This window comes from Rattus norvegicus, chromosome 15 (genome assembly GCF_036323735.1).
Source record: "Rattus norvegicus strain BN/NHsdMcwi chromosome 15, GRCr8, whole genome shotgun sequence".
Lineage (NCBI taxonomy): Eukaryota > Metazoa > Chordata > Mammalia > Rodentia > Muridae > Rattus > Rattus norvegicus.
In genome coordinates this window covers 39456959-39482655 of record NC_086033.1, presented here as the reverse complement: position 1 = coordinate 39482655, position 25697 = coordinate 39456959, and the positions used below count along the sequence as shown (strand labels likewise).

Below are 25697 nucleotides of genomic sequence, written 5' to 3'. Positions count from 1 at the left end.
ACTTAGGGACAGGGCAGGTCCCACATTCCTCTTTCCTGGCCACAGACAGGGCAATGGCTCTGAGCCTGGGACAATACAAGGTGAAGCCACAGTGCCCAGGCAATAAGGGACAGAGACCCAGAAAGACAAATGTCCCGTGTGTTCTCTCGCATGAAGAATGTAGATTTAAGAATTATATTCATGGGGCTGGGGATTTAGCTCAGTGGTAGAGCGCTTACCTAGGAAGTGCAAGGCCCTGGGTTCGGTCCCCAGCTCCGAAAAAAAGAACCAAAAAAAAAAAAAGAATTATATTCATGAAAGCAGAAAGGGATCGGAGAGGGAGGGGGACAAGAAAAGATATGACAAAGGTGGCTGTGATAAGCTTTCGTGGAAAATGCCACGATGAAACTGTTTTCTATAGTAAATCTATAGTAATAAAATTCTTTGATAAAAAAATAGAGGGCAAGACTGCCTTCACGCAGGGCTACCACACGGGCGCCTGCTCCCACCCGCCCACTATAAGTAGCCTAGGGTTCCAGGGCTCCACTGGGACCATAGAGATGACATCTTGCCCAGAACACCAGCTGCAGACTCTAGGGCCAAGAGACTCAAGTGGAAAGAACATGAACAAACTTATCCCTGAACTCTTGTGCAGTATCCCTGCCCGGAGCACACCCAGAAATAGCTGAGGGAAAATTGAAGCAGATGACAGAGGAAGAGATTTGGGGTCCCGTTGCACAGGAGAAGGCTTGGAGCCAGACGAACACACGGTGCGCACTAACTGCCCTTACTTTTAGTCATGGACCCAGGAGGCATGGAGTAATCTCTAAGCCACTGGCCCAGCCTTGCCCCAGCACTGGGCACTGCTACTTGATCATGGCTTGAAGCCTGAATGACCTCTGTGTCTGTCCTTCATCCGGCATGCTGGGTTAGCAGGATGTCTTGGCCCTCGCCCATCCACCTGCCTCTCCCTGTCTGTACCTGTTTTTCAGCTTCTTGGGCTGCAGATCTGCCATGGTGAAGAGACCGCTCTCCCTTCTGCAGATGTGTTATTTCCATTTTGGGAGCATACACGTATGTAGTTGGTTTTAGTATCTGGTTCCTGGCACAGAGCGCCTTTGAGTCTTGCTGAGTAATGGGAGAGCGCACTTAGTTATTCACAAGGCTCCTTTGGACCTTCAGTGCAAGTGCAGAGGTGACTCTCAGTGACCTCAAATGGGGGCTAATAGCCAGGGGAACAAACCATGTATTTAAGCCCCCTTTTCTTTCCCATCCATAAGAAATCCCAAGGAGAAAAAAAATGAAAGGGAGATTGGATTCAATCACCAACAGCCAATGACTGAGTTATTTCAATGGAAGCTTAATACAAACTCTGAGGCGATGGAGCTTAAGCGAGTTTGTAATTGGTGAATGTATCAAGGCGCTGGGAGGGAGGATTCTCGGAGGAGGGCAGGAAGACTCATGCCACCACCTTCTCCACACTACATCCTGTGTCCCTTTCAGTTCAGTGTTTGTGGAGCAGGCAGAACGTACAGAGTCCTTACAGTAATACGACGCAGTCTTAGGAAGAACGCTTTCCTCGGGGTTAAGTTGTTTCAACAGATTATGAAACCCGGGTTTAGGGCCCATCTTAGGCATTCTCTGAGTTTCAGCTGGTCAGGCAGACGTGTAGGTGGTCGGGGCATCTCATCCGTTCATAGCTGACATCTCAGGTGGGTACAGTCTCATTGGGACTCAGGCTTTAATATCCAGGGGTTGGGCTAACTCTGGGTAGCTAGTGTCAAAACTGAAGTGTGGGCCACCCAATGGATATGAAAATTACTGTTGTTTCTGGGAAAACCACTACAACTTTTATAATAGCCCGGTGCTGACATTCTTTTGAGGTATAGTCAGTATTCTGATGCACCCAGGAAATAGTCTCTTTGGAGAGACTGACGAGTGGGCCAGCCCACAGCCACTGGGTCAGCATCTCTGACATTCAGCCTGTTGGCCAGAGCTACCATCACTTGTCTGGAGTGTTACATCTTGTGCTTGACTTCCCAGTGTCTACCTCTGCTCCTGAACAGATCAGCTACAGGGACATTGGAGAATGGCTCTCTATTACAGGAACCCAGGGCCTGGTCACTGGAACATTCTTCCCCACACAGCTTATGACCCAATCTCTCCTTGCCTTCAATGCCTGCTCAGCTGTCACCTCCACTAATCACCAAGTGTCCTTGTCTAACCATGCTATTTAAAACTGTGGCTCTTGGTCCCACTGAGCCACAGCAGGTGTCCCCGTTTCCCCGCTTGGTCCCATCATAGCCATACGCTGTGTAACTTATTACCTTTTCTCCTGCTCTTTTGCCCACTGTTTTTCTTTGCTTTCTGTCGATGTGGTGCACACCATGACCAAAGGTGACTTAGGAAGGAAGGTAAGGATTTATATGGCTCACATGTCCCAATCACAGTCCATCACTGAAGGAAGTCAGGGCAGGATCTCAAGCAGGAGCAAAGGTAGGAACTAAGGGAAATGCTGCTTCGTGGCTTGCTCCCATGGTTTATCTAACCTACTTCCTTATACAATCTAGGGACAGTTGTCCAGTTGTGTCACCACCCACAGTCAGCTGGGTCCTCTCACACCAATCAATCACTCATCAATCAATCACTCATCAATCAATCAATCAATCAATCAATCAAAAAATGCCCCACAGATAAGTCAGTCTGGTAGAGACAATTCCTTAATGAAGCTTTCCTCTTCCCAAGTGTCTCTAGTGTGTGTCAAGTTGACAAAAAACAAAAGTCAACCGGCACACCCTGCTAATACGTAAGATTCATTAAAACTGATGTCTGAGTTGGGGATTTAGTTCAGTGGTAGAGCCCTTGCCTAGCAAGCCCAAGGCCCTGGGTTCGGTCCTCAGCCTTGGGGGAAAAAAAGACAAAATAAAAAAACTGATGTCTGTGTTAGTTTTATTCCTGTATCTAATCCAGGGCCTTGGTGTAAAACAAATCCTTAATCCGTGATAGTTGAATGCATGGTTCTGAAGACAGAACTGTTTAGAGAATTCCCAGTATGCTGAGGTCCTACTCAAAGAAAGTAAAGTCTCACGCAAAGAAAGACAGGAGAGGAGGCTGGGAATGCCTCCATGTGAGTCTGATGAGGGGCTCTTCTGGGCCAAGCCCAGGAGTTTCTTTACCAACTACAGATAGACCCCTATTAAATAGGTAGGCTGTCTTTGTCCTGTCTAAGGTCAGTAGGAATGGTAAGGTCATGATAGGAACTATTCAGTTAGTTCAGGGAGAATCCCCTGGCCTAGATACTCTGCTTCCTGCCTCAGGAATCCTGTGCAGTCTGTTTAACAAGAATCCCTTCATGGTTTTCCATAGATCCCTCCCACTGCCCATTGGCTGGGACACTCAGCTGCTGTGATGCCTTAGAAGTTGAGCTTACATTCCACCCCCATTTTCGAAGTCTTGGTACCTGTCCCTGCAGTCCTACTCTTCCTCACTGTTGTAACAAGAGTCAGGAACAATGCACTCTGTAACAATCATGGTGCCATGCCTTGTGCAAGAAAGATCAAGTTCATCACTGGGCTCTCAGAGCCAGAACCCCAAATGCACACTTTGGAAGACTCCAGTTGTCTTTTCTGACTGACTGATCGGCAGTCAATGGGAGATCATACTCCTGAGCCATTGCTCCCATGACATCTCCTGGAAGGAGAATGAGAGGTGAATCTACTCCCCACAGTCCTGAGTGGAACATGCTAGAGGCTGTCGGAGTTTTGAGTAGATAGAGACTCCATCAGAGACTCAAGCTCATGGAGGCTGGGTTTGTGCAGGGACAGCTGTCCTGAGTATTTGTTTGCAGAGGACCCTTAATTAAGTATACAGGAAGCCCTCTGAGATCTGAATACCTGCCACCCCCACTGTGTGACTGTGCACACCGTGCTCATGACACTCTCACTGAAGTCCCTTCTTGTGGCTGATTTACTAAGGATGACTCTGACCACCAATGACATCCTCAAACTGGCTCTATTTCACCAGCTGTATCCCCATTCTCCTCCCATCATCCAGCTTAGTGTTCTCTTCCAATCCTCTTCGAATCTGCCGCCCACTTCCTCAGCCCACCCAACAGACCCCTTCCCTCCTATGCCAGCCTCTCCATTCCACACAGCTATTTGAATTTGAGACTACTGCCATCAGGGTTCTCAAAAGGACTCAGAGGCCCCAAAGCTGGGTATCAGGACAAACAGCATCTGGAAACACCCTCCATATGTAACATCAAAACCAAACCAAACAAAACCAAACAAAAAACAAAACCAAACAAACAAACAAAACCGAACACCAAATAATGCAAGGTCAGATGAAGATGAGAGCCAACTGCCTCACAAAATCTAGTGACTGTCATCTGCCTGCCACCTGTGATAAAAACTTAGAACAGCCGTTGTGTGCTTACATGTGTACATGTGTTAGTATGTATGATTTTCTACTTCACCAAGGCATCCCCATATTAACTTCGGAATCCCTTTACAAGGTGCTGTTAAAACCGGCCCGGCAGGGGCTGGAGAGATGCTCAGCGGTTAAGAGCACTGACTGCTCTTTCAGAGGTCCTGAGTTCAATTCCCAGCAAGCACATGGTGGCTCACAACCATCTGTAATGGGATCCGATGCCCTCTTCTTGTATCTGAAGACAGCTACAGTGTACTCATATATGTGAAAACTGGCCCAGCAACAGTGAAACACGTACATGAGGGAAACTCCCAACTTCCTAAGACAGTAGAAAAGAATTCCAACATTTTCCAGGTTCAGATGACTTAAGTAAATCTTTAGTAAACAAGACCTGTTTGGAATTACTGCTCGAGTTTAAAAAGGGGTGTGTTTTCAATTGTCTGTATTCAATTTAACAGTCAACAATACTATATAGCAAAGCGTTTGAAACTATTGTTAAGGGGCTGAAGAGATGGCCTAGTGGTTAAGAGCCATCTTAACCTTTCAGAGGACCGGAGTTCGGTTCTTAGCATCCACATGCTATAGCTCACAACCAGCGGTAATTCAGGGAACCCAACATCCTCTCTGGCTTCTGCGGCTACCTGTACTCACATGTGCACACACAAACATATACAGAACTAAGAAATAAAATAAATCTTTTAAATGAAATTATGAATTTAAGCTACAACAGATGCATAAGTAAAAGATGAATTGCTGGATGCCAGCCAACTACACGGACATCCAGAGCAGTGAAGAAACAAACCAAAGTTGGTGTATTTCTCATTTTCAGGTTTTATGTTTTCTTCTCCCCCTTCTCTTTCTTAATATATGACTGACATACCTATGCTGTATACAGTTAAAAGGCCAGTTACTAGAAGTGGTAGCTAGGCTTTTTAGTGTCATAACATGCCTGCTGGAAAGGCTCCAAAATCTTTTTGCAACTTGCAAACTTAGAGTTGCGCTACATAATCTCTAAGTAAAACACACTGCGGACACACTCATTACTACATACGGGATTATGTGGTATTAGCTTATTTTTATATTGCATAGACTTGCCAACTCTGTCTTGAGAAATATAAAACCTTATACTACAAATCAGCCTGCCTATAAACACTGTGATGGTGTCAGAAGAAAATAAGAAAGTTTTCTCTGCAACACTGACTAATAAATACCAAGCAATTCACCATGTGTAGGTCCTATTTTGCTAAAACTATTAATAAAGGGTTATCAGGGAGCTATGAATAGCTTCGATCCACAAGGTGCTTACCATGCAAACATAAGAACTTCAGAACCCATGTAAAAGATTAGACATAGTAATGCTCATCTATAGTCCCAGATCTGAATCCCTGGTGCATGATGGGAAGCCAGCATTGCCTACTCAGCACACCCTGGACCAATGAGAGACCATGCCTCAAAAGAAACAAGGTGAATGACTCATGAAGAGCAACAACTGAGGTTCACTTCTAGCCTCCACATGCATGTGCTCATTTTTTTTTTCGGAGCTGGGGACCGAACCCAGGGCCTTGTGCTCGCTAGGCAAGCGCTCTACCGCTGAGCTAAATCCCCAACCCCATGCATGTGCTCATGCATGCACGCATGAACACAAAAACATACATGTATGTGCATGTGCATGCTCACAATAAAATTGTGATTATCAGTTGTTCAGTGTTATAGTTTGAGGCTGAAGGGATGGATCAGCAGTTGAGAGTATGCACTACTCTTTCAGACGACCTGAGTTCAGTTCCCAGCAGCCCTGTTGGACAGCTCACAACTGCCTCTGGGACTGGAGTTAGAAATGATTGTTAGCCATTATGTGGATGCTAGGAACTGAACTCAGGTCCTCTGAAAGAGAAGCGTGCGCTCTTAAGTGCAGTGCCGTCCCTCCAGTCTCTGAAGTTCGTTCGTTTGTTTGTTTGCTTATTTGTATATAACTGTTTTCTTCTTTTGAATCTTTGTTACTTTGGTTCAGTAGACAAAATTTTCATCACAGTAAACTAAGATTCCATTTAGTTAAATGTTCAAACCTTTTGATACTTTTGACATTATTTTTATGCCTTCTCCAAGTTAGATTCTAAATGAATCTATCTCTCGAGTTGACCTTGAGATTTCCCAGGAGGCAAAGCAATCCCCCAAATTTTTTCTCTGCCTAATGAAATGAGTGTTCATTGTTATAAGTCTAATAAAGTTATTATTTTAATGACTAATAAAGTCATTATTATAAGACTAGTAAGGTTTATTTAGCATATTGAATAGAGTACAACACAGTATCAAATCTTCTAAAGGCTCTTACCTTTCTCTAGACATACAGGGAGGTAATACTGATTTTACAGCTACTGAAGAAGTTTTACCATACACTTAGAAAATGCCTTTCCCACGACATGTCCTAGCATCATGCTATTTATCACAATTCTGGTTCTTACTTGCAAACCTTAGGATCTACAGACAACACGTTATCCTCTTGTTACATGGTCTCTGCTCTTTAACCACCGCACCCCAAGTCTCCTACCACTAACTCATAGTTGCTCTTGTGCTCCGATTATTCCTGAAAAACCACACTCCATCCATCAGCCTCCTCCTGCATCCTCACCCTCTGCTCCAGGCAGTGACCACGACTAGCACTGGCGTCCACTCCATCTTCAGAGACATTTGAACAGGACGTCCACAGGATCCATGGTGCCCCGACTCCATCATCTGAGGAAGCATCTGACTCATCTAGAAATTTCAACTGCCACCCCTCAGACTCAGAAATTAGCTTTATAATTTATCCCAAAGGTCTTTGCCTTTCTTTTGATGTTCATAGGAATTCCTTCGTTAAATGCCTGTCTTCTTGAACCCTGAAGTCTCTACAGATGCTCTCAATGGTCGGCAATAAACATGAGGATGGGCTGAGGAATAGACTTGGAGAAGGCCGTCTCATATTTCTTTGAATAAGAGGAGCGATGACAAGATTCTCCTTAACTAAATTCCAGTCCATCTCTATTCAACCTGGTCCTGTCTCCAGCCTACCTGGCCTAGCTTCAGCAAGCAACCACTAAGTCCCCTTAGAATCCACCCTTGTCACCCAAACCATGTGATCATTCTGTCGGATCCAGTTTAGCAAGAACCTTCCTTCCTTCCGCCTGTCTCTTCTCGGTAATTTTCCCTACTGCCTCTGTTAGTATTCATTCAGATCAGCTCAAGCCTGAACACGTGCAGAGACATGAGGGATCTACAGTCAGCAGGCTGAGTGAAGCTGTCAGTGGCTGTACTGTTGTGTGTGTAGAAAAATGTACTTACATGTATGTGTGTGTTGTTGGTTACTGACATTATGGTTCTTAGTAAAGTAAGAATTCAAAAGTACCTACAGCCCATCTAATGCCATCCTCAGAAAAAGCACATTCAAATTTGACTCATATTTCCTTTTATAAACATGTAGATATAATGTAGATATAGATACAAATAGAATTTACCAACCATGATAGCGATGGCAAGAGAAACTACATTGCTGGTGATTGACACATCCTGGTTAGTGTCAGGTGGTGCCACGTAATTACTGCAAATGAAATTTCATAAAACAAATGGGCCAACTGTTAAGCTAAAGAAAAGCAGTTCACTCTTTATTTGTAAGAGTATCTACTTCCGGGCTGGGGATTTAGCTCAGTGGTAGAGCGCTTACCTAGGAAGCACAAGGCCCTGGGTTCGGTCCCCAGCTCCGAAAAAAAGAACCAAAAAAAAAAAAAAAAAAAAAAAGAGTATCTACTTCCAAAATTAAGGGAGTGGGTGGCACTATGGAAGTGCCTGGGAAAGTTTTTTCTTGAAAATCTACAAGATGCTGCAAAGAGCCATGGGTGGTGAGAACTGTGCTCATGCCTCTCGTGCTTAACGACAGCATCGGTACTAGTAAAGGACTTGATTCAGGTGACTTCTCGCTGCTGTGGTAAATACAGAAGACACCTGAGTATGCCTGCATTTGATGGCACCCGTGTGCATTCACACACTGTAAAAACAGCTAAATGAGATGGCTCGGCTTGTAATCCCAGCACTGCGGGAAGGGCAAGTTCAAGGTCAGTCTGGGGTGCATGGGAAGAATCAGTTCCATGAATCCTCTTGACAATGCTAGAGAGCAGCTACTCCCCAAAGTAACGGTGCTCCTGTTTAACGTGCGGTCTCCAAAAACTAGTATAGAAAAACGAGTTCGCTTTTAAAAAGTTAATTTAGTATTTCAAGTGTGGGAAATAAAATTTGGAAAGTCTTTTAATCTGCTGATATCGTTAGGCTAAGATGTGAAGTCTTTCTTGTTTTTATAGTACTAAAAATTCAATTTTTGAACTGGTTACTTCAGTACACCATTTGAATACAAGTAGCGCTCTGGTCCAGTTGTGGTATCAAATGCTTTTAATCCCAGCACTCAGGAGGCAGAGCAGGCAGATCCGAGTTTGGGTTCAGCCTGGTCTACAGAGCAAATACTAAGACAGCCAGGGCTACACAGAGAAATCTGTCTCAAAAAAAAAAAAAAAAAAAAAAAAGACCAAGAAACAAGGAAACAGAAATAAAAGAGTACCACTCTGTTATATGACTAGGGGACAGCATGTTTATATGTATTTGCAGAGTCTCACACACACACACACACACACACACACACACACACACACACACGCGCACACACACCAATAATTATTAAAGGAAACTATGCTATAACATGAGGAGTGGGATGTGGGAGGAGTTCAAGGGAGGGTAGCTGGAAGGGTCTGAAGGCAGAGAAAGGAGGGGGAAAGCGATGTAATTCTATTTCAATTTAAAACATTCAAAATGAAGAAAGGCCCATATACATTTCAGTAACAATCAGTAAACATAATTTTAAATTAGTCCTAAGCTTGTGAGAGCAGGTATTACTCTTATAAATAACTGTGGGGACAGCAAGATGGCTCAGAGAACAAAAGTGCCCTTTACCCTCTACCAAGCTGATAGCCTGAATTTCCTTCCTGGAACCCACATTGGAGAAAGAAAGACATCTGACTTCTGAAACTAGTCCCTCGTCCCCCACACTCACGACTGCACATGCACATAAATAAGTGAATAAATCCCATTTAAAACGGTAACTAGTCACCTAGTCTCCTCGGTCCCCATGGTCACTGGAGCAGTTGTCCTTGCAAACCATAGACGGTTCCCGCTTCCTTCTGCTTAAGGGTCCTTTGTGCTTCCTGTGTTTCTTGTCGATGTGCACTCTGAACGAAGCTCTTCCTGGCTGATGAAAAGCCAGTCTTCCCCAGCATCTGTCACCGTGTGACATCAGAAAACATTGTGTTTTGTTCCTGTGTTCTGTATGCTGCTCTGATCTGATAAGGTTGCCTTTTTAAAGCAAACCAGTATCAGCTGGCTGGCAGTTTTGGGCTTTTTCCAGGGGCAACCTTAACGTGTTCCTCCTCTCTGGCTCTTCTGTATTCCTTGCTGGAACTGCAGAGGGCAGATGCCGCCCACCCTCATCTCAGGAGATACAAGATGCTTGCCGTTGAGAGCACTTCTCCCAGGTCTGGAGCTACTAGCATCTTGGCTTTATCTCGGGGACTCTGAAAGAAAAACAAACAAACAAAAAAAAAACAAAAAAACAAGGTAAGGAAAAGAATAATGTGTATGCCGAGAACGCAGCCTGCACAGAAGACAGCCGGGCCCTTAGCTTGAGTGACCTATTAAATATAAAGTATCATTGTGCTGCACCTCTGCCAACCGGCATGACATTCCCCTCTGTCCCCAGCCTCCCAACAAAACACACATCAACAAACACACTTGCGTTACTAGACCTGGAGGCTTCTGAAATAATAAATGCATCTGTCAACCTGCCTCACGAGCTCTCTTTCCGTGATCTCTCCCTACTGTAATCCTACTTCCCACACCATATACCTTCTCGGAGAAACAGCATTTGCTGAGCTCCATCCTCAGCATGAGGAGGGTCCTGAGAAAGGCAGGAAAGGCAGCAGGGCTGATCAGTAATGGCTCAGAGTCAGTAGGGGCTGCAAGCTTTCAGTTCAGGAGCTCTCTCTGCTCCCTGAGGATTCTCATCTTTCCTCCTCCTTTCTCATCAGAGCTTGAACCCTGTCTTCTATTTTTTTTAAATTACATCACTCAGGCTTTGATCATTGTTAATAATTTTTTAAATCCTTGGATTTACATAAATTCTAATTCTATGAGTCCCGGATCAATAATCCCAGCTCCTGCTTTCTTAGAACAGAACTAAACACAAAGCAGAAGCACTATTTCCTTATAGGTTTTACACAGCCTCCTCTTCACAGGTAGCTGGGCACAGCTCTTGTGGTTTCCTACTGTAGCAGACAGTGGTCTTTAGTAACTGTTTTCATGTAAAAACAGTAAGACAACAGACTGCTAAAATTAAAATTACTCCCTACAAAGTTTTAGAATCTTTGTAAGTAAAACAGTTAGCTCTCTCTTCTATCTCTCCAGGCATCATCATCTCCAGTCCTTCAAGTAGCTAGGAGAAGGTGCAAGGTACTAACTTTTTATATACTTCTATTCCGTCTTTTAATTCTCTGATCTCTGTTTCCTCAGCTTAGCAGTTCCATAGCCTCATATACTCCCCTTCCAATCCTGTTTACTTCTAGATCACATGCAAGCCCGACTCCTATAGATAAACCCATCTATCCTTTGCTCGTATTTTATAGATTCCCATTTTTTCTATCCATGCCTCTTTTTTCTTGAGACCACTTTAATTCTCTATCCTAATGTTGCCAAATTCACCCTGGCTAATTAATGCAGCAGTCATTGGGCCAGAGGGTATATGTGTCTCCTCCAGATTGCCAATTCAAGGCCAAGTCTAGCAGTGAACTTTTTCTACAAAGAATCCTGTAGGTTTTTATGACTTTTGTGGCTATGTTGCCTAGATCCTTCCCCATGGTGGTGAAGGCCAAGTGGAGGGACTGTTCCTCGTCTTCCATAGCCTCATGACCACCTCCATTCCTCATTTCTGAGAACCCCATCTGTTTCATTTATTAGGTGTGATGAGCTCTGAGTGATGTGGGGAGTATATTCCCTAGGGAAAAAGGATCAGAGGTAAAGTAGTAAAGAAAGCAGATCAGCTTCAGGGTGCCAGCAACCATCAGCACACATGGAGACCATGGGGACCAACAGCCTGGCAGTGCTGCAGGGCTGGAACCGTGTCACACCTCCCCTTAGGCGGCCATGCCGGACCCAGAAAGCATTCTTAAAATCCAGACCTCAAGTCAACACAGACAAAAATCTCACGTTTGAAAGACAGATACTAAGGTTGGGAGACAGCTCAGGGAGTCAAGTGCAGGTTGTCCAAGTATGAAGACCAGAGTCTGGATACCCAGAACCATGAAAAGAAACATGTGGGCAGCTACACGTAGTATATACATATGCACATATATACACGCACGCACATACACACACACATTGTCTTAGAGTGTGCCTGTTGGAAGATCTTTTTTTTTTTTTTTTTTGTTCTTTTTTTCGGAGCTGGGGACCGAACCCAGGGCCTTGTGCTTCCTAGGCAAGCGCTCTACCACTGAGCTAAATCCCCAACCCCCTGTTGGAAGATCTTAAAAACCACTAATCTTTGAAACAGCCTCACCTTTTAAGAAACAAAATGGGGAAATCACAAACCTTTGCAATGACAGTAAGTCAGGAGACTGAATTTTCTATTTATACATTTATACTATAATGGTCACAAAATACTTTATACTTCTTAGACATGACCACATGTGAGAGCTGTTTGAAGGGAGGTGGGATTGGTAATATGTTAAGGAAATTTGGAAACTATGCGATTTTGTTTAATCACGTTCCAGGAGGAAGGTGAAAGGCTGAAGATGTAGCGACTCAGCTCCTGGGCCTCCCGTCTGTGTGTCCAGTGTGCCCGTCTGTTTACTCACTGCGGTGATGCTGATGATGGAACCCAGGGCCTCACACATGCTCTCAGGCACTCTACCACTCGGTATATCCCAAGCTGCCCTCGCTCCCACTGGAGAAGATGTCTGCAGGAGTGATCACGGAAGCTCTAGCGAGTCATCATCTCTGGATGATCAGTAAAATCTAGACGGAGAACTTAAAACTCAGTGTAGACTGTTGTGGATTGGTTCTAATTGCCACTTGTGTTCATTTGGTTCAAATTACATGGGAACCCACATATCTGCATGTAAGACGCTGAGGGCCCCTGCCCTCCTCTCCTGTTGGCTTCGATTGATAAATAAAGTTGCCAGCAAACGATGACTGGGAAGGGAGACAATGTGGGACTTTTAGGTTCCTGGGCAAGGAGCTCAGGAGAGAGAGAAAAAAGGAGAATCTCTACCTATGTCAGGGAAGGAATCAGATCTGGGCTTGAGAGCTGCAGGAAGAGAGGAGGTCCCCAAACTGGGTCTGAGGTAACAAAGATGGAGTGTAGGTTTAGTTAGCAATAATTCAGGAGGGTCGGAGGGAAGGTGTTAGCAACATGGACTGCGGGGTAGCCCAGCCATTGAGCTCATTAAGGCATAGTAAAAGTAAGGGTGTGTGTGTGTGTGTCTGTGTGTGTCTCTGTGTGTGTCTGTGTCTGTGTCTGTGTGTGTGTGTCTGTGTGTGTGTGTGTCTGTGTGTCTGTGTATATCTGTGTGTCTGTGTATGTCTGTATGTCTGTGTGTGTCTCTGTGTGTGTGTCTGTGTGTGTGTCTGTGTATATGTCTGTGTGTGTGTCTGTGTGTGTCTCTGTATGTGTCTGTGTCTGTGTGTGTCTCTGTGTGTGTATGTGTGTCTGTGTATGTCTGTGTGTCTGTGTGTGCCTCTGTGTCTGTGTGTGTCTCTCTGTGTGTGTCTGTGTGTATGTGTATGTGTGTGTCTGTGTGAATGTGTATGTGTGTGTCTGTGTGTATGTCTGTGTGTGTGTGTGTCTGTGTATGTGTGTGTGTATGTGTGTGTGTCTTTTATTCAGGAATCCAGAGCATTGGAATGGGTAGCAAGGAATTCACACTATTACTACCTGGGAGATTAGAGTGGATTAATCACCAAATGCTATAGTAGACCCATCCCTGAAGACAATTTCTCAGTGATTTGGTGTAGTTTAATTTTTTACAGGACATTTTGATTGGCATTCATAAAAGCCGATCAGTGCTGTTTTCTAAAGCTAGCAGTGAAACGGTGGGGTTTTTCCCCTAAAATGAAAATGGCTTTGTTCCTTAAATGTTTATTTTAAAGGCAAACACAATAGAGCAGATGCAGGTTCATAACACATGCTCAAGTCTCATCCCCACTACAAAGCCTGTAGAAGGAAGAGACTTAACCCAGTTTAGAGTTTAGAGGGGCCCTGGGGAGCTGATGTGGTAAAGAACAAGAATGATGCCCACGACTGACTGCTAGAGCTTTTATCAGAAGAGACTGAGAACAGAGAAGGCACACACGCTCCTTGTTTCTGACACATGATGACCCACTTAGCCTGGGGACTCTACCAGCAAGAAGCAACAAGGACACACAAAAGTGCCACTTGACATTCAACCAGATCTGTGAGGCTTGATCTTTTCTTTATAATTTACCGAGGCTGTGGTGTTTTAGTAGCAACAGAATACAAAGCACCCTCAGCTCCAAACAAATTATGAATGGAAACAGTCCATCTCTATACACAAACGCAGTACCAGGTGACCACCTAAAGCCAAAACAAAAGCACACAGACCTATAATTCAGACTGGATACACAGCCCTCACCTGTGGGCTCGTTATTAGAATTGGGAACAGTGCATTTCTTAGAAGTATATAGTCTTCCATGATTTCATTCAGAAGGAAGGATGGTCGAAGACTGGGTTAAGTTTTAACTTACAGAGCTGAGAAATAAGGTCACAGGATTAATTCCGACGAAAATATGGGAAGGGGACAGAGTTGGTTCTAGAAAGACGCTACTGAAGTTGGCAGACGCCATGAGGATTGATCATAAGGAAACAGGAAGTTAGAACCAAGGCTGAGAGCGAGCACTGGGCCAGCGCACCAGAGATCCGTCACAGAACACCCTGCCAGTTTCCCGGGATCACCCAGGCATTCAGATGGCCTCTAACGCTCAAAGGAGAGGGAAGCCTGCTGGTCCCCATCATTTGGGCAAGAACAAAGCATCATATAACTTTCTGGAGCCTTCTCACCACTTGCCAATCCTACAATCTCTTTGTGCCTAAGTTTTCTACATCTGTAACACGTGGCCGTGTGCCGCCCGTGAACAATGTCTCCATAAAAAAGCTATTGAACTGTGTCTGGAAGCACCTAGCAGAGCGCGCGTATCCAGTGCAACTTCTAGATGCCGCCGTCTGGACTTGTGTACATTGCCTCCCACGTACCGAGGAAATGGCATGGGGACGGTTTCTGTCCACCAATTCACACTCTTCCTTCAAGGCGTAAACAACGGGGTGCCCTGCGGTGACTGTGAGGGAATGAGGTGGACACTCCTCCTGGCCAGCTGCTGAATCGGTCATTCATTTGGCTCCGAAATCTGGAGCCTCTCTCCACTGTTGACATTAGCATCGTGTCTACGCCGCGCCCCTTCTGCCTTCTCAGCAGAATCATCCCACTTTGGCAACCTGAGCTTCACAGCAAGGTTTGGCACTGTGTGCTTTCATCTGGGGAGTAGGAAGAAAGACATGCCAATTTCACCCACTAACTGATGCGAAAGTGTCTGTGAATTACACCGATTGAGACAAACAGCCAGGAGTCCCGGTGCTTAAGGCACCATCAGTAACCAATGGGCCAGGATCCCCGAATCCAAGGCCGTGCTTCCGTAGAGGTAAGCAGTGCGTAGTGGGTGGAAGACAAAAAGGGTCTAGGCTGCAATAAAATGAACTGAAACATCGAGGTCAACGCTGACCTCCTAGAAGCTACAACACGGACACTTGGCTGTTACCAAGGAAACGAGAAGCTAGGCCTTCCTACGGGATTGGCACAGAAACATAACTAGAGCCACCATAGCGCTTTATCCTATTTAGGGTTTCTGTTACATTGCAGAGCCTTTTAAATAGACTCGAAACACTGGGGACCTGGCGAAGCAGAGGATGTATGGAGAGGACTCAGGTGGGATGCAGGGGTAGCCTCTCCTGAGGCCCTTCACAAATGCTGCCATGCTGAACAGCTACAGCTCGCTGCGGCTTAACCTATCAAAACGGCCCCAGTGTCCCCAGAAGCAGGCAGCTAACCCATTTATAACAACTGGGTGTAGCATTGCACCTGGCCCTCCCCTGAGAGTAGTGTACACATTTATCCGAGGATAACACTAAAATTCCACAGTGTAAACAAATTTGCAAGCAGTAAACCCTGCTGGGCATGACAAAAGCTTCCCTTCGAATGTCTGCAATACAGTAGCAAGAAGCCAAAGGCAGACAGACTTCTAGCCCTTGGCCTCCACTGATCTATCAAGAAAGACTGACCTATCCTCTCAGGACACAGCAAAGCATGAGTCAGCAGAGATGAACAGGTTGAAACCGAATCTTTGCAAAATGGCAAAGTCAGATGAATTCACCCAATGAATCAACAGAGTAAGATCTAGCACAGTAGGCCCCGCCTGTGTCACCAGGGTCAGTGCCGTGGGCCATAGGCTGGAGGACACATGGTCACCACAACCAGATTTGCCCTCATATACCTGGGCAATCAAACGCAGAAATAAAATGTGTTTACGTCAACACCTCAACAAGGAGCTAAAGGTGAAGTGTACTTAGTGTGTACACAGGCACACAGATTTCCACGGAATGGCCATGGAAACACCTACTTCAGGCTAAATGAGGAACACAGCTAAGTGTAACTCCTGGTGTTCTGAAGCTGCCCTTTGTGCAACCCAGGCCTCTCTTGTTTCCTTTGCTATCAGTTCCTCAAAGCCGTCTGACTCCTCTTCTGCTCTCTGTTTCAGGCTCTTGATCGTGGATGCAGGAGGCATTCGACAGTGCGAACAGTTTAGCAACTTGGTGTACAAATTGCACCAACGTGCAGAAACTCTCATTCCCACATCATAAGAACAAACGCCTAGGTTTATACCTTGAATCAAGTTCAAGTTGACTCTGTGATACGTAGCGATGACTGTGGTAGGCAGGGTCTGACACTGGCAAAAAAAAAAAAAGCCCTGTCTATGTTCACAGATAAAAATTTATAAACGTAACATACAAGAGAATTGTATGGCATATGGATACAATCTTGGTAAAGCTGCTAAAAATAACATTAAAATAAATATGGCTAAAATCTCCTAAATTTGGCAAGAGTTGGTGCATATCACGTAGCTTTTAGAAGACACAAAGAATGTACTTTTTTTAAATTTTTTTATTTTTTTTTTTTTTGGTTCTTTTTTTCGGAGCTGGGGACCGAACCCAGGGCCTTGTGCTTCCTAGGTAAGCGCTCTACCACTGAGCTAAATCCCCAACCCCACAAAGAATTTACTTATTGTTGTTAAAAGCTACCTTGCTGGAGAAGCCTACCCTGCAACACCATGCCAGGGGCTATGTCCCGTTACCTGATCCGCTGAGGTTAGGTTCCTGATCTGTTCTCAGTCTCCTTTCAAAAGCAGGAACCTGGAAGCTCCAGGGGCTAAATGTCAGAACTGCTATGATGAGAAGCCATCTTGCTAACCCAAGTCTGTCTCAGCATAAATCTATTCAGAGTCTCGGGCTATCCTGTTTTCATTCTTAGATGGGTCTCTGAGGATTATAATGAGTTGAACAAGTAAGTTCTCCAGGACTAGAGTTCTCCTAAAGTGTTCACCAGCACAAGCACCTAACAAAAGCACTGATAAGGAAAAATAAGTGTGTGTGTGTGAGCCGACATAGACTGAATAAAATTTACATGCCGTGCTTCAAAATATAACAATTTGGAGCTCCAGTGGTGCAATCGGTTAGCGCGCGGTACTTATATAAAATATAACAATTTAAGGTCCTTACGTGCAAAGCAACTATTGTTTAATCCAACAGTTAAATGTTTGCTTCTGCAGTATTATAAAGTTATTAATATGTGTATACCTGTTAAGCTTCAGTTCCAGACAGTGAATAATATTTTAGTGTGCGCACACTTTATCCAATATTTCCTTTGTCTCATTGGGGATTTCTAACAGTTAAATGTATCCTCGTGTTAAACAGGGAAAATGCTAAACTTACTATTGTGTAGAAATGTCCAAAAATCCCAGAGACCTATAATATTCTCCGTGCGTTCCTTTCTAGTGCTCAGCAGTTTAGTGAAATAAAGGTGCACGTGAAATTTAAGTCACCACTCACAAGGTGCCTGACTGACTTTAAGCTTTTATCTTTTTGGAAGAAGTGAAAGGCCGTGGACTTCAGAGCCTTTGTCTTCTGGCCAAGGTGAGAGAGAGACACAACACAATCAGAAGCAGGATTTTAAAAGCAAATGTCTGTCTGCATGCTATAAGGGGACTAAAGATGGCTCTGTACAAAACTGGCAGACAGTGTGAGCCCTCAGATCTCCTGTCACCCTAAATCCTAAGTGCAGTGGGAAGAACACAATGCCAGAACTTGGGGTTTGGGGTCTGAGAGCCCAGTGATCTTCAGCAAGGAAAGCTACATTGAGTAGACCTCTTCTTTTTCAAATAAGAATACACTGAGTTTCTACTCTTTCAATTTTGCATTTTGTAACCAACAAAATGGGGCTATTGAATCATTTCTAATTTTGACCACACAAGGGAAGAGGATTTTTTGATTGAATACTTCTGAGGCAGTATGCAGAGTCCAGAGAGCTGTTAAGATCATATACTTAGGACTCTAAGGAAAGTTAGAGTCTCTCTCCAAACCTCTTATCTTAGCTAAGAGGAAAAATGGTTTTCTGTTATGGGCAAAGAAAAGCCAGCAGAGCTAAAGTCACTTTCTGGTTCCCAATCCAGTGCCTTTTCCAGTTTCTCTGTTTTCCTTCTCACTCGGGGAAGGGTACAATGCCTCCCTCCTAGACACTAAAACCCAGCACATGTTAAATGTAGAGTTTAAGGAAAAACAGCAAAGAGAAAGGAGAAAGACAGAGTAGAGATGAAAAATAGTCACAGGATTGGCAATGCCTATAAAGAGTGAGTGGCCAAGATCAGAACAGTAATGGGACTTGTTCTGACTTCCAATTTGGCACATTTGAGCACATTTAACTGTCCTGACTTGGACTCGTGTTGGACATGGCCAGGATAGCCTTTGTCACTGCCACCATGATGTGTTTAGGGAATGGTATGCAAGAGGAATCGGCCTTCCTTCCCCTCAGAGAACAGTCCCATGTCAATGAGGAAGTTTTAGCACTTTTAACCCTGCCTTCATAGGTCAAAGGTATAAAAACAGCTTGATAGGACAGTGAAGAGCCCAAAGCAAGGGCTGTTTAGGATGCACTCAGCCAAAGCCCATTTGTAAATTCAGTTTTTGAGGGAGAACTAATAAATGGAGCTATTTGGTGTGTTTCATAGATTGAATGAATAGATGGATGTGCGGATGGATGAGTGGATGGATGGATGTGTGGATGGATGGATGGATGTGTGGATGGATAAGTTGCTGGACATATGTATGTATGGATGTGTGGAAGGACAAGTAAATGGATGTGTGGATGGATGGATAGATGGATAGATGGATAGATGGATGGATGTGTGGATGGATGAGTGGAAAGATGAGTGAATGGATGTGTGGATGGATGGATGGATGATGGATGTGTGGATGGATGGATGGATGGATGGATGGATGGATGGACGGACGGACAGGATGGAATGAATCAAATACTAGCAACACACTGCCTACTCCAAGCTAGATATCCTCACAAACTTTTGGTGTCTCAGTGATACCACCATCATGTGAGCAATGCCTATCAGTGTCTTGGATAGAATAGAAACTGAGGTACAGATTGTTAGCGACTTCTAGGGTGCATGAAGGTCCAGTCGAGCTAACATTTGAGCACAGGGCTGCTGAGGGTCAGTCCAGCAGAAAGCAAAGGACTCCTGTAAGCTGTCTGTGTTCTTCGAAAGCTTTAACTGTGCTTTTCTTCTAATGGGAAAAATGGGAAACAACCGTTCAACAGTTATTACAGCTGTTCTCAAAAGATGAGCACAACAGGAGAGAAGCAGGAATGTGGCATAAGCTAACTTGGTTCCTTTGAAAGGGACATAGAGCCTTTGAGGATCATGGGGGTGGGGCGACTTGGGCAGCCAAAAACCAAGAGCCAAGAGAAGTAAAGAAAGGATAAAGAAGACAAGGAACGGGACTGGGGATTTAGCTCAGTGATAGAGCGCTTACCTAGGAAGCTCAAGGCCCTGGGTTCGGTCCCCAGCTCCAAAAAAAAGAACCAAAAAAAAAAAAAAAAAGAAGACAAGGAACCACGCAGAATGGAGCTAACGGTCAAGGCAAAGGAAAGAGGGCTGCTTAGTCAACGGCAACACCCAGGAGACATGAGAACCTCACACTGTCCTCATTCTTATCTGCTGCCAGGGGGTGCTTTTAAAACTCCTAAGACAAATGGAGCTGAGCCTGAGTTATTTCTATACTGATTGGCGCAGAAATAAAGAGATCAATATGGGTTTGTGTCAGCTTATGCTTGGAAAACACCTGGAACCAACCCCCAGCCTGTCTTTGGCAGAAATGGAAGACCTTTTTCCCATTTTCAGAGACACACAAAGTAAGAGTAAAACTAAAATCATCACCATATCAGGCTTGAAGGCAACGCTCCTCACTGACCTTGTTTTAAGAAAACACGCAGACAAGCAAAAAGGACAGCAGGAGAGTGGGAGAGAACTTTGCTAAAATTACAGAACTCTTTCTAAGAATTTAATTATCCCCTAGAATGAAATGAAATAAGGAGAATGTTTTCGCCACAAGGTTTTCGAGTATCATTATATAAGGCAATGAAAACTGGCCTTTAAGAACATGAGACTAAAATTAGGGCAATTACAGACTAAGTAAAAAACTATTCTGAGAATGCCACCAATAGTCCGGACCCCCGCTCTGCATTACAGCGGGGCCCATTGTGACCACTCTTGGCAACTTGGAGTGGAAATTAAAAAGACAAAGCCTGCAGTCCGAGCCCCTCTGGAACTAAGAGGAGGAGGTAGCGCGGGACCCACCCCACCCAAGGATGCCATGTAGCAACTCCTCACCGGTGCGCTGCGGCACTACATGCCAGAGCTGTTCTGTCTTCCCTGGGGGTGTGGATGCTGAGGACCGTGGTCCACTTGTCCAGAGACCGGCCTGGACCGGCAGCGGCTGCGGGGGCGACTGGGCCGCCCGGCTCTGGCGGGGCGCAACACCCGATACAGCTGTTCCTAGACCAGACGCAGTCCGAAGGACCCTCAGAGTCTCACTGTGGCCATCGTCAACCTGGTCGCCTGCCCTTTGTGTGCCTTTTGTACCAACAACGAGTCCCAGCGTGACCGCCACTGCATTCAGCGCAGGACCGGCAGAGTGCGGCAGTCACAGCTCCCCCTACCTTGCTTTTTTTTTTTAAGTTAAAGAGATAGCAGCTTCAGAGAATGCCAGGATGCCACAGACCCAGTGCTGTGGGTCACTGAGGTAAAAAGTCATGATGGAAGTTTTATTTTTAGTTTTTATTTTTAGTTTTTTTTTTTTTTTGGTTTTGCAAAGATTAACTTTGTGGAAGGCATAAAGCTTAAAACAAAGTCATTCCCCATAGAAGGTTGGTGCTAGGGGCTTGGTGTGGGCCTCCTCAGCCCCATAAAGAGTTCTGAATAGACACTGCCCAGTCTGAAGACAGGAGGATCAAGAGCTCAAGATCAGCCTCCTGTACATAGTGAGTTCAAGGACAGCTGGTCCCAAAATAGATGGATGGATGGGTAGATGGATGGATGGATAGATGGATGGATGGATAGGTGACAAATGATAGCTATATGATAGTACCAGAAGCACATGCCTAGAAAAAAACAGCACATTCTATGTTACACGGTGCCTTTGTTCATTGTTGGATGTGGACCCAAGGTTCCAAATAAATTAAAAAAAAAAAAAGAATTCACTCAAAATGTGCTGCGTCTTGTAAAATGTTCTACAGTTGCAAACTGGTTCTTGTTGGTTGAGTAATGAGGACACTGAGGCAATAGACACCTGCTTCCCGCAAACGGAGACATGGAATCCCTACAGCTCCAGGCTTTGTGTGCAGCCCCGTTCCTCGGCTGCCCTTGGGTGCACTGTGCTCTAGTTATAGTTTCGGGCAGAACAGCCTCGGCACCCTGTGAATGGGGAGTGTACACCGGTGAGAGCTTCAGAAGATTGGAGGCTTCTGTTTGCTGTGCCCTTGGGGAAATTACCCAATTCAGCTCAGCCAGCTCTGTGCAGGCTCAAATGACATCTCTGGGGAAAGGCACTGACTTCAGAAAGGCCAGCCTCCTCTGCTGTAGTCTAGCCCTTCCCAGGGGACACTGACGATACCAAATCTAATGGCATTTCTTCCACACCACAGACTCCTATTAGTCATCCCTCGGCGTCCATGGAAATTTTTTTTTGAAGCTGCCAAAATCCAAAGATGCCCAAGGTCCTTATCTTAAAGGGGACAGTAGAGGGATGTGCTTGGAATGGCACAGTGGGTAAGGCCACTCTGCACAAATGTGAGTACCCAAGTTCAAATGCCTAGTACCGACAAAACGTGCGGTGGGGCTGTGTGCCTGTCAGCTCTTAGCTCAAGAATGTTAAGACAGGTAGAGCTTCCTGTCTCCTGAACTCTTCCAGATCAGTGAGACACACACACACACACACACACACACACACACACACACACACACACACGCATACACTTTACATCATGGCTTCCCCAGCAAGGAGGTCCTGAGGAAGATCCTCTGTTTCATTCCACATAGGAATACTGATGGCTAAACTGCAGCCAGGAAGAGAACTGGATCCTTTGTACAAGAGTGCCGCCCGGCTTAGAGGCAACTCCAAGATCTCCATCCTGGGAACAGCAAAATCCAGGCAGCTGGGAGGGGGAGCGAAGGCTGGAAAAACGAAAGTGAGACAAGAGCCAAAGTGTTGCTTTGACAGGTGATTTGTAAGAAAGAAACACAGAAAATATTCTTTAAAAAAAAGCATGGGTGAGATGGCTCAGCAAGTAAGGTGCTTGCTGCCAAGCCGGACCATCTGAGTTCGAGTCCCAGGATGCACAGAATAGAAAACCCAAAAACTAATTCCTGAAAGTGTCCTCTGATCTTCGCATATGCACTGTATGTACTGTGAGTGCAGTAAACACATGCGAGCACGTGCACACACACACACACACACACACACACACAATCAATTAACCAATTAGTACATAGATGTAAAAGAAAATCTAATTTAATTTAATTTTTAAAAACTCTCATTTCTCCTCCATACATTTGCAGTTGGGGCTCAGGACCATCGGAATGTGACACGATACTGGCTATATTTAGATTATATTCAGATGTTTTTCTTTTGCTGTAACAGAATATCCAAGAGTGAGTAATCTATAAAAAGAAGAGTTTACTTGGCTGGTTTCTGAGGCTGTAAAGAACGACACTCAGGGGTCCACCTGGGAAGGCTCTTTGCTGTTCTGGCTGGGGGTGGGGTGCACGAACCCCAGGTAGCTGAAGTGCAGTGGAGCAGAGCTCTTGGCCAAGAGGGATGCTTAACTGACCCATAAGATTCTGCCTCCATGACCTCAGGCCTCCACTAGGTGCCACTCCCAACCTTCTTCACTGAGTACAGAAGGCTTGGTTTCCGTGGGGAGAGAGCGTATTGAAATCATAGCAGCTTACAAAGAGCTTCAGTTCCTTCCCACCCTCCCAAGAGTAGCTCAAGGGAGAAAGGGCGCATTCTGGGTCACAGTTTGAGGCTGCAGTCTACTGGGTCTCAAAGAAGCCTGGGCAAGGCTCAATACTGTGGCTCCTCCCAGCACTTCTCACCCTCCCCATACTCTAAATCTCTCCAGCCCGAGAGCTGGGCTTCTGCTTCCCTCCTCACAGCTTCTCCTGCCCGTATACTTCAGCCATTTTGGCTATGTGCTCTCTTGGATCTTGGCTGGCTGCACTCCTAAATCTCTCTTGGTCCATGTGTCCTCTGGACTTTCTCTTCCTCTTCCACTCCTCCTTTCCCCTTCTCATGGCCCAGTTCAGCCTGGACCATTCCAGATGCCTCTGGCTGTTCTTGCCTCATAACAGACCTCCTCTTCAATCCTGCCTAGGAGCAGTGATGTCCTCCTTTTCATCCCAGTCCATCATGGAGGGGAAGCTCTGGTGGTGGGGAATTAAGGCAGTTGCCTACGTGGAATCTACTGTCAGGAAACTGAAAGTGATGAATGAATAGTGATCGCTTTTTTCTCTTTATGCAGTCTAGGACTCAAGCCCAGGGAATGGTACCTCCCCCTTAATTAACCCAACCCACCTGTCCCACCTCCTGCACAGGTGGGACCAAAGGCCTGTCTCCTAGGTGATTCTCCGTCCGGTCAAGTGAGAGTAAACACGCCTGGGTGATTTGGATAGGACTTTGTACAGCATGCCCTCATGACCCCTCCCCTAATGGGCAACCCTGCACACCATCTGCCTTGTCATAGTCCAGGGACAGGTGGATTAGCCTCACAAGCATGGGAGACTCTAAATGCTTCCTCACTGCCTTTAATATACACTGTAACCATCAGGGTTCAGTTTCCCAAGAACTCTGGACAGACAGGAAGAACAGATAGGTTTGGCTCACAACATCTACCCTCACAGGAACTGCCACTTATTCACCCTTGGCACTTGTGCCAGCCTTCATCTGGGTGTGCTGTTGGCAATTAAGCAACATTAGGGTTTTTCTCCTTACATGATGGCTACTATTTTATGCTGCTTACAAAGACAACATGGATGTGCCTTTCTGTTTGAAGTATTCGTTTAAAAGACTCATGGAGCAAAGTATCCCATCTCGGTAGCCACATTATAATGTTATTAACTGCTTCTCTACTGTCCTAGATTTCAGATGGATCACACTTCTTGGGGCTGGATTCCTGATTGTATATTCCTTGAAGTTAATGGTGATTCCAAGGAAACAAACAAGTTTAATATGCCCTATGTGAGACTCTCCAAAGTTTTATACAGGACTGCAGGTAGGCCATCCTATTAGCAGAGTAGAATGACTATATCCACTTTTAGAGAAGCATTCCAGAGCGTTCCCTGGGTTTTGCTCACGGAGGCAGAATTGTGAGTACTTTGTTGAAGGGACTGAATCCTCTGCTTAGGGGAAGGGCTCTGCACTGGCTGCACTGGCCGGTTCTGTGTGTCAACTTGACACAAGCTGGAGTTATCACAGAGAAAGGAGGCTCCCTTGAGGAAATGCCTCCATGAGATCCAGCTGTAAGGCATTTTTTCAATTAGTGATCAAGAGGGGAGGACCCAGCCCATTGTGGGTCCCTGGGCTGTAGTCTTGGGTTCTATAAAAAAGCAAGTCAGTAAGTAGCATCCCTCCATGGCCTCTGCATCAGCTCCTGCTTCCTGGCCTGCTTGAGTTCCAGTCCCGACTTCTTTGGTGATGAACAGCAATGTGGAAGTGTAAGCTGAATAAACCCTTTCCTCCCCAACTTGCTTCTTGGTCATGATGTTTGCGCAGGAATAGAAACCCTGACTAAGACACTGGCATACACTCAACATGGCAGGTGGAAGTGAAAGCATGCCCACTGTGCTCAAGCCCTAGTTCTCAACTTATAGCTGGGGACCTGGCAACGTCACCTGCCTGCCTCAGTTTCTCACGTATGCAGTGAGGATGATGTACGTGCAGAAGGCTTTCTGTACAGTTCTGTAAACACTAGCAAGGAGTGACCGCTTCTTTGCTGTTTCTATGTCTACCAGCAGCAGCCCAAGACATTTGTTCAACATTTTAATCCAATATTCCCTGTGAGGCAGACTCCTGGTTAAAACAATGCTTTCACTCAGGTGAAAAGTTCGAGAATTTCTTACGAGAGGCACTTGTAAGAAGTGCTCAATTATCAGGTCCATCCCTCAATGTCTGCAAGGGACTGACTTCAGAGTCCCAACCCCCATACCCACATTCACTGAGGCACCCTAGGGGACTGTCGCTTGAATACCTTATGTAACATGTGTTTGTATTTATATATAACCTCATTTCATCTTTCTATTAACTGTAATTCATCTCCATATGGTCATAATACCAAATACAGTTATGTGCAAGGCAACACAGAGTCGTTCTATTGTGTTCTTCGGGGGACTTTCCTTTTTATCCATTAATTTATTTATTGACTTTACATTCCATTGCAGCCTCCTCTCCTCCAAGTTTTCCCTCACACAGTCCATTTTTTCATCCTCCCTTCTCTTCTAAGAAGGGGAAGGCCTCCCTCATTGGTTATCAGCCCACT

At 45.2% G+C, this 25697-nt stretch overlaps 1 protein-coding gene across 6 annotated transcripts in view; it reads right to left on the bottom strand.

The window, feature by feature from the left end:
- The window catches only part of Sacs (sacsin molecular chaperone), an 84567-nt gene extending 63764 nt beyond the window's left edge, over positions 1-20803 (bottom strand). For 4 of the 6 annotated variants that reach the window (XM_063274276.1, XM_063274275.1, XM_063274277.1 and 1 more), the window contains exons 1-2: positions 20494-20797; positions 9533-9992 (exon numbers count right to left, since the gene is read on the bottom strand). In XM_063274276.1, the coding sequence (XP_063130346.1) occupies positions 9533-9552 (20 nt within the window). In that variant the 5' untranslated portion in view covers positions 9553-9992; positions 20494-20797. Of the gene's footprint in view, positions 1-9532; positions 9993-20493 lie in introns of all 6 variants that reach the window. The other 2 variants (XM_006252167.5, XM_063274272.1) reach the window with 2 other exon arrangements.
- Between the last annotated feature and the right edge of the window lie 4894 nt (positions 20804-25697).